The following is a 9087-nucleotide window of genomic DNA, read 5'->3' on the forward strand; positions in this document are numbered from 1 at the left end:
GATAATAAAAGTTTGTTAACGTATAATCACATAAAGGCTATTTTTAGTATAACTTCAATAAAGGAAGAGTCATCAACTCAATTACGTAATATGATAGACACATTAAACAAACATTTGCGAGCACTAAACGTTTTAGGGCAGTCGACCGAGCATTGGGACGCGTTGTTGATATATTTAGCTTCGAGCAGGCTTGACAGTATAACTGCGAGAGAATAGGAGAAAGAGCGAGTAGATAAAGAGCTTCCAACATTAGAAGAATTTAAAGGCTTCCTCAGTTCGAGAGCGAATCTGTTAGAAACCCTAGAGTTGAATAAAGGGGGCACGCATAAATCAAAATAGTCAGATCACACAAAATCAAAATCGTTTCTGATTCAAAAGCAAGAATGCGCATTATGCAAAGAAGCACATCATTTATCGAATTGTTCCAAATTCTTACAACTCACTCACCATTCTTACAACTACAGCAGTCCTTAAAACCTCCGCAAAAGCGAGCGGAGGTTTTAAGGACTGCTAAGTTGTGTCTTAACTGCATGAAGCCCGGACATTTCGTCAAGGTCTGCAAGAGCGGTGCGAAAGTGCGCCGGCAAGCACAACACACTGTTACATTTTGAGAAAGTCTCGTCCGAGTCAACAGGGAACACCGAAGGCAACGATAATTCATCTTTAGTCTTGTGTTCACACAATAGGACAAGTGACCATGTCATTCTGTCAACAGCAACAGTACTCGTGGAAGACAGTCGAGGAAAGAAACATAAGGTTCGTGCACTACTCGATCCAGGATCACAATCCAGCCTAATGACAAACAAATTGTGTGAGGAATTACAACTCGAAAAAACTAAGGTAATCGTCAATCTCGAAGTCAACGGCGCATCATGTCAAATAAGACACAAGTGTAGAGTAAATATCACATCATGTAACAGTAGCTATCAGTTTCAGTTGTCATGTCTTGTTATACCGGAAATCACAGACAATTTACCTAATAGCAAGATAAGCATACAGGATCTCCAGATTCCATCAAACATCACTTTAGCTGATTCACAGTTTCATGTACCTGCAAAGATAGACATTCCCATAGGGGCAGATTGGTTCTGGAATCTCCTCTGTATAGGCCAAATCAAGCTCGACAAAACACAGTTGACAATGTAAAAGACAAAACTAGAATGGATAGCGGCAGATCCATTGGCAAGCAGTAGCGCAACGTCAATACGTTGTCATTTGAGCAAATCTATGAATGTTGAAGAACAAGTAGCCAAGTTCTGGGGGCTGGAAGAGTATTCAGACCGGAAAATACTTTCTCAAGAAGAAAAAGAGTGTGAACTTTACTTTTCACAAACGAGCAAACGTGATGAGAGCGGTAGATTTATCATCAATATTCCTTTCAAAGAGAATCCAAGCATCTTAGGTAATTCATACAACGGATCATTACGACGATTGCATAGTCTGGAAAACAAATTACAAAGGAACCCTGTGCTCAAGGAACAATACACCGCATTTCTTGAAGAATATGAAGCATTACATCACATGAACAAGGTAGACGATACTTCACAGTCAACAACCGCCTACTACATGCCGCATCACGCGGTCATCAGAAGCGAGAGCCCAACCACAAAAATTCGTGTAGTCTTCGATGCATCAGCAACCACAGATAACGGTATTTCATTGAATCATATTCGAATGGTTGGACCCACATTACAAGATGACCTGTTCTCAATACTTGTCAGATTTAGAAGCCATGCATATGTGGTAGCAGCGGATATCGAGAAAATGTACAGACAAATACTCGTCGCCCCAGAACAGCGCTCGCTACAAAGAATATTGTGGCGCAAAACTACCGAGGATCCAATAGAAGTGTTCGAATTAAATACAGTCACATACGGCACTGCATCAGCACCTATCTAGCAACGACATGCATGATGGAATTGGCACAGGAAGCCGAACAACAATGGCCCGAAGTAGCAAGAATCATTCGACAGGATTTCTACGTAGACGATCTCTTGACAGGAGCAAACACGAAAGAGGAGGCAAAGGAGCTAGCACACAAGGTTTCGCACGTGCTAAGTTGAACAGGATTTAAGCTTCGAAAATGGATCGCAAATGAAGCTACAATCATAGAAGACATACACACAGAGGATCAAAATCCAACTGAAATAAACTTTAAATGTGGTCTACAAACAAAAATTCTCGGATTGGTATGGCAAGCGCATCAAGATATGTTGGTTTATAACCTAAAGGAATTACCTTCGCTAAAGGTATCCAAAAGACAAATACTGTCCGAAGTGACTCGGATATTCGATCTGTTAGGACTTTTGGGTCCATGCCTAATACTCGCCAAGATTCTGCTACAAAAATTGTGGATGTACAAGTTATCTTGGGATGAAGCAGTTCCAGCTGACTTGCATCATACTTGGATATCGTTTCATGCTGCACAAGGGGCGTGTGGAGCATGCACATATGTTACTATAGTTCAGAAGATCATCAGAATACAAGGCAAGTGCGATTGTTATGCTCCAAGACAAGAGTCGCACTGTTCAAACAACAGACAATACCTCGATTAGAGCTCTGTGCGGCTCTCACACTTGCACGATTAATGAAGAAGGTATTAAGTTCCTTAAATATAGTGTTCGACAAGATTACGTACTGGAGCGATTCCACCATAGTACTCAATTGGATACAAACGCAACCAAGCAAATTACAAGTATTTGTATCAAACCGTGTCGCAGAAATACAAGAACTAACGGATATTCGTAACTGGAGACATGTACCAACAGAACAAAACCCAGCCGATTTACTTTCACGGGGCGTATTTCCAAATCAACTGCGGCAATCAGAACTCTGGTGGCACGGTCCGTTATTTTTGTCAAATTCAGAAGATGAATGGCCTGTTACACCTCAATCAGAAGTTCCAACAATGGAAACAAGACGTACGGTTGGTGCAGTTAAACGCATCCAGCCAGCTAGATCATTCATATTTGAAATTAGCAATAGCCTAAGGCGTTTGATTCGAGTAGTAGCATATTGCAGGCGTTTTTTGAATAACTACAAATTTCGAAGTAGATCTGAGTCAACATGTCTAACAGCTACCGAGCTGAAGGATTCATTACACAATCTTGCGAAGCTAGCTCAAGAGGACTCCTTTCCAACCGAAAGGCGAATACTTCTGCAAGGAGAATCCATTACGAACGGAAAATTAGCAGCACTCAATCCGTTCATTGGTCAGGACGATCTGATACGTATAGACGGAAGATTAAGAAACTCAGAGTTCCACTCAGATAAAAGGCATCCCATCGTTTTGTCGGCAGATCATCAATTTACAAGGCTATTATTCAAAAACGAACACGTGACTTTATTACATGCAGGACCACAACTACTCTTGAGCTCAATTCGTGAGCAGTTCTGGCCGATCGGAGGCAGAAATTTAGCTCGAAAGACAGTACATGATTGCATTAAATGTTTCCGGAGCGATCCCAAGCAGTCGACAACTCCAATGGGAGAGTTGCCCAAATCGCGCGTATCTCAGACAATGCCTTTTCACAACACGGGAGTGGACTATGCAGGTCCTTTCATAGTAAGAGATAGAAAAGGGAGAGGGAGCAAAACGAGCAAGGCATTCGTATGTTTGTTCGTTTGCTTCGCGACTAAAGCGCTTCATCTGGAATTGGTATCTAACTTAACGTCAGAGGCATTCATCGCTGCACTTAGACGGTTTTCGGCTCGACGCGGTAAACCTGCACACATATATTCCGATAACGGAATGAACTTTGTCGGAGCAAACAGGGAATTAAGAGAGTTAGCGCAATTGTTAACGGACAATGCGGAATCAATCGAAAAAACTATAAATGAAATCGGCATTAGTTGGCACTTTATACCTGCGCACTCACCACATTTTGGCGGTCTGTGGGAGGCCGGGGTGAAGTCCACCAAATACCACTTAAAACGCGTAGCAGACAACGCAGTCCTGACATACGAGGAACTTTACACATTGTTAGTTCAAGTTAAAGCGATATTAAACTCTCGCCCTTTAACTCCCATGTCATCCGATCCCAACGATCTTGTTCCTATTACTCCTGCTCACTTTCTTGTTGGTCGTCCGCTCACTTCACCAGCAGATCTTACGCTAACAGAATTGCCAGAATCTAGGTTGTCGAGGTGGCAATTGGTCCAAAGGCTTCAGCAGCATTTCTGGGCGCGGTGGAGCAAGGAATACATCTCAGAATTACAACAGCGCGTGAACAAGATGAAGTCAACCAAACCCATCGCTGAGGGCACGATGGTACTTATCAAGGACAGCAAGTGACCTTCCGTCACTCAAATGGAAGCTTGGACGTGTCACAACAATCCATCCAGGGAAGGACAACGTGGCCAGGGTGGCTACCGTACAAACCGCAACAGGAGCAACGCGTATCGCGACTGCGAAACTTTGTCCGTTACCGATGGAATAAAAAATGTGATGTAAACATTAGCGTTAGATTTAAGTTGTTCATGCAGATTGCATTCATTTACTGCTTAGCATTAGATTTAAGTTGTTCATTATTATTTCTGTCACTTGTGGATCATAGTCCGCGAAAATCAAACCATTCGCTGCATAATATTATGTTCGAAATTGTTCGCGATAGCGAGAGTGATTAGTTTCAGTTATACAATTTAACGATTAGTTCATATTGAAAGTACCTTTCAATGTTGGGGAGTATGTTGAGTTTCTTTAATAATTTGTTCCTTTTATTATTTCACTTCCTTTATCAAACACCTTCAAAGGTACTCTGGTTTAGCGCTTAAGGAAATCCAATTATTTGTGTCTGATGCGTTTCGCGCGCGAAGCATTGTGGCGTGATGGCGTTCGGGTAGCAAGAAAGGGGGAAGATAAGATGGCGATAGATCGGGTAACAAGAAAGGGGGAAGATAAGATGGCGATAGTTTTCCACAACGTTAGCGTGCGTCTTGTCAGTCAAATAAAGAAAAGGTGAAAATCCAGTGAATACAGTCCACTCATTAACTGACCAGTACCCAACATTGGTCCTTCGAGCTGGATACACAAAAGGATAGGCCACGGAGGCAAAAGAATCACGCATTCGACAAAGAGAAACGATAGGATACACGAGACATTCTTAGGCCATCGGAACGATCGACATCGAGACATCGTACATCGTGCACATCAAGGCATCTTCATTGTAAAAAACGAGATTGCAAGCATAACGCAAGGCTTGTATTAAGCACAAGACGCATATTTGGAAATTGCATTGCGGCCGTCGAACAATCGATCAAAGCCATAGATCAAGTCAGCGATCACGCAGAAAGGACACGGCCATTCACACGGCAACGAGCGCAGCGACCAATCAGAGGCCAAGCAGCGGCGCTACGATCGAGGAAAGAGGGCATACAACACACAGTGAGTCAGTGAGCACGTCCTATCCGATCCTAATCCAATTATAGTCATAGAAATAACACAAAGAGTTTGTATACAATTAGCTTTAGATTAAAACGACACAATGGAGGCACTCGTCAGACGTCGAGGTCAATATAAAGGTAGAGTCACTGTATTCAAAACACATATCGCTAAAGTTATAAACAGTTTTCCAGGCGGTACATAGGCATTAGAAGAGACATGCAGGTTAGAAATTCGAGAACGTCTCGCTGTTATTCGCGAGGTGTACAAAAAATACGAAGAGGTGCAAACACATATCGATGAGCTTACAGATGACGAAACAGACACAAGTCCATACAGACAGGTTTTCGAGCAAGAATATTTCAATGTCGTAGCGCAGGCGGAAGCTTTACTTGCGCGTGGCCGAGCGACACAACAGCTTCTGGGTGCATCGACGAATGAGGAACGCAGTGCAGAATCGACACAAGAATCACACGCACGGGTACCTTTTTTTTTACGAGGGAGAAGAAAATCTTCACATAGCCCAGTCCCGAGGGGGGACCCCTAAGAGAGGTGCACCCATCGGGCCTGGGAAGACACCCGTCGGCCCGTACCGACGGGAGTGTCGGATTCAACCTCCCCGTGGTCACAAGGATACACCGGAGAGGCCGCCTACCGACTAAAAACTCCCTCCCTTTCGTACACCCTCCAAGGCCTAAAGGGAGACATCCCGGAACCGCAGCCTAGCATATCATCAGGGTGCCTCCCCTACCTATAGAGCCACTTGGCCCTCTACCGCCGATGTTCGGGTTTAACTACGCAATAATAATAATAATAATATTGGCCAACATGCCACGCCATCTTTCGTATTACTACATTCTATTCTTGAGTGGTGCAAGGGTCCACATAGGCTCCTGGTTTTACACACATATGCACCCCCTCTACACCCCCGCGAACCCGTGCACCACCGCGTCATTAACTGCGAGTTCTATTCCTCGCTGTCCGACGTGTCCGCTTGAGGAACTAGCGCGTCCTCGGGTGCCCGGATAACCCCCCGTTCACGGGCACGCTCATCTTCCTCCTTCTTCCTCATGACACTTTCACAGAAGGTCATGAAGACGGTCCAAACGTTTCCAGAGAGCATAATGGCCCTCACCACCGCCTCATAGGTCCTATCGACCCCTATTACATGTAAAATCTCTCCTCTCTGTTCTGCCCAGGCCGGACAGAACAGGAGGGTGTGCACCGACGTATCCGCTGTTGCGCGGCAATAAAAACAAATTGGGGAAACCCGACGTCCTATCTTGAAAAGATAGGACTCAAACACCCCATATCCGGTCAAAACCTGTGGTGCGGTAGGTGAGAGCCCCATGCCCCCTCTCTACTCACCTCTCCAGGTGCTCCGCCATAGCGCCGCGCACTAGCGCTCCGGGACCGCTCGCAGGTAACTCTAATAGTCGCTCGCGCCATCTCCAGAGCGAACGCTGTCGCTCTACTTTTATTATATTGTCCCTCTCGCGGGGGGACAACACCCCATTTTCGGTAATGATCTGCCGTCGCCAGAGATACGATCTTTTTAATCTATCCGCCTCAAGGTCGAAAGAGACCATCCTGGATAATATGGCCGCCGCATCGTGAGATATGGTACGATACCCTCTCACCGTTCTCAAGGCCAGCTGCCGCTGCAGTTTCCTAACTTTGTTGGAAATCCAACGATCTTTTGTCGCGGTGTTCGCCCATATTGGCGCCCCGTACATAACAACGGCCATCGCCGCGGTCGCGTACATCCTCCTGCGCGTTTCTCCAGGTCCACCAATATTGGCGGTAATTCTGGCCAATGCCATCGCCATCATCCATGCCTTAGGCATGACAAGCCGGAAATGGTCCCGGAAAGTCCACCGCGAATCCAAGGTCAAGCCCAGGTATTTCACGGTGGACCCAATCGGGATCACCTCCCCTCCCATCCTCAGGGTCGCATTCGCAGGAATCCTACCTGTAATCTCGCATCACTAACACCCGTATTCATAGTCCTTCCTTATTTTAAAGGCCATGGCACACACTTTCCGTACCAGTATCCATAAGACGTACCGTAAGAATCAGCCAATCACAGTAGAGAATTCTTTTGAACTCTTAATTCTAATTGGCTGATTCTTACGTACATCCTACTGGAAGCTTAATACCCGTATTCATAGTCCTTCCTTATTTTAAGGATTGAGGAAGTCTCCATGAAAGATTCCTCGATTCTCCAAGGGCTCCTTATTTCATAAACGAATCTCAAGTCTGCCTTCCCGAAGGAAGGAATATTTTAGGGATTTTAGTAACATATTGATTGCAGCATGTTGTAATATATAGTATATGCAAACTTTCTAACGTGAATAAAGGTTATAAAGGCCATGATTTCATCATAATTGTTTTGGTAAAATAAAGTTGTGTATTTTGCAATAATGGACAAAGATAAAAGTGCTCATTATACGGAGAAGGAGAAGATGCTTTTGGCGCAGCTTATTTCAGAAGAAAAAGCTATAGAAAACAAAAAGACCGGTGCGACAGATCTAAAAGAGAAAGCGGAAGCGTGGGAGAGAGTAACCAAAAAATATGCTAGTCAAGGATTTACACCTCGCACCAGCAAACAATTAAAGAAATGTTGGAATAATATGAAACAAAGGTAAGTATTATATAGCGATTATATAATTAATCAGCCTATCCCAGTGAGAAATGACAATGGAATCAACATCAAATTGATGTCGATTCGACGTCGATTCCATTGTCATTTTTCACTGAAATTTTGTCTATTATATACTTTTCTCAAATATACATCTTTTCTCAAGTGTATACTTTTCTATGTATCTTTATAATTGGTTTCTATTATATTTTGATACTTATTATTTTATTAATTGATCATTTCAGAAAACGAAAATTAAGCACGACGTTCCGGCATGAACGGCTTATGACAGGTGGAGGTCCTGCGTCAGTACAGCCGAATGATCCAGTGATGGAATTTATGGATGCAACCAATCAAAACTTAGATGTAGAAATTGCTTGTGCATTTGATAGCACTGCAGTATTTGAAAAAGAATGTAAACAGTATACATGCTAACAGCAATTAAGATAATAATTATTTTTATTTTACATTACGGCAATCATTTTTAACTTTTTACTTTTCAGATAATGTAAAGACGGATTGTAAGTCTACGAAAGGAACATACATCATCCAAGATGAAAGTGAGAATGAAGAGGAAAATGTTATCAATACAATTGATATATATGATCACAGCGTTCCAGCTATTTCTCATAACACACCATTGAAAAAGAGGACAACTTCAAATATTAAAAACATAAACGTGAAAAAAATTTACGAATTAAATTATAGTAATTGTTAATATTAATGATTTCGTTGTCATTTTAATAACGTTACTGATAAAATATCGTAATGCATTACATGTTAAACTTTACATATTACAACGTTAAATAAATTCGACGTCAGTTGACAAGTATAAAATGAAATACATAAATGTTTCAGAATAATCTCTTTTGCTTCAACTAAAAAAATAATCTTTATTTCAATAAATTAATGATAACGAAATATTATAGTAAAGTAATTGATTTTCAGAACATTCGTGACGAGAAGGAATTAAGAATAATAAAAATAAGAGAAGCAATCGAGCAACAGAGGGAGCTTCATGCTGCCAAAATGAAGATTGCTGAAAAAGAGGAGAAGATCGTCCTGC

General features: G+C 42.6%; 3 protein-coding genes across 3 annotated transcripts in view; all 3 read left to right on the plus strand.

The window, feature by feature from the left end:
- The first annotated feature begins 1227 nt into the window (after nucleotides 1-1227).
- Nucleotides 1228-1899, plus strand: LOC108725323 (uncharacterized). Its single transcript, XM_018452263.1, has one exon. The coding sequence runs from the start codon at nucleotides 1228-1230 to the stop codon at nucleotides 1897-1899; it is 672 nt and encodes a 223-aa protein (XP_018307765.1).
- Nucleotides 1900-1913: 14 nt separating this feature from the next.
- On the plus strand, nucleotides 1914-4294 carry LOC108725324 (uncharacterized). Its single transcript, XM_018452265.1, has 3 exons — nucleotides 1914-2042; nucleotides 2250-2487; nucleotides 2556-4294. Exons 1-3 carry the CDS (start codon nucleotides 1914-1916, stop codon nucleotides 4292-4294), a joined length of 2106 nt encoding a protein of 701 aa, XP_018307767.1.
- Nucleotides 4295-7726: 3432 nt separating this feature from the next.
- Nucleotides 7727-9087, plus strand: part of LOC108725325 (myb/SANT-like DNA-binding domain-containing protein 3) — a 1604-nt gene continuing 243 nt past the window's right edge. The window contains exons 1-4 of the mRNA XM_018452266.1: nucleotides 7727-8024; nucleotides 8267-8436; nucleotides 8525-8700; nucleotides 8970-9085. Of these exons, the coding sequence (XP_018307768.1) occupies nucleotides 7804-8024; nucleotides 8267-8436; nucleotides 8525-8700; nucleotides 8970-9085 (683 nt within the window). The 5' untranslated portion in view covers nucleotides 7727-7803. The remainder of the gene's footprint in view (nucleotides 8025-8266; nucleotides 8437-8524; nucleotides 8701-8969; nucleotides 9086-9087) is intronic.

The sequence above is a fragment of the Mycetomoellerius zeteki genome, unplaced genomic scaffold, assembly GCF_001594055.1.
Source record: "Mycetomoellerius zeteki isolate Tzet28-1 unplaced genomic scaffold, Tzet1.0 scaffold342, whole genome shotgun sequence".
In the NCBI taxonomy this organism is placed as follows: domain Eukaryota; kingdom Metazoa; phylum Arthropoda; class Insecta; order Hymenoptera; family Formicidae; genus Mycetomoellerius; species Mycetomoellerius zeteki.

What these genes read in the sequence shown, in the direction of transcription:
- LOC108725323 (XM_018452263.1), top strand. Translation starts at nt 1,228, where the DNA reads ATGAATGTTGAAGAACAAGTAGCCAAGTTCTGGGGGCTGGAAGAGTAT.
- LOC108725324 (XM_018452265.1), top strand. Translation starts at nt 1,914, where the DNA reads ATGGAATTGGCACAGGAAGCCGAACAACAATGGCCCGAAGTAGCAAGA. An exon ending in CAAAGGAGCTAGCACACAAG is followed by an intron (nt 2,043 to 2,249) that starts GTTTCGCACGTG and finishes CCTTCGCTAAAG; the next exon opens with GTATCCAAAAGACAAATACT. An exon ending in GAAGATCATCAGAATACAAG is followed by an intron (nt 2,488 to 2,555) that starts GCAAGTGCGATT and finishes TACCTCGATTAG; the next exon opens with AGCTCTGTGCGGCTCTCACA.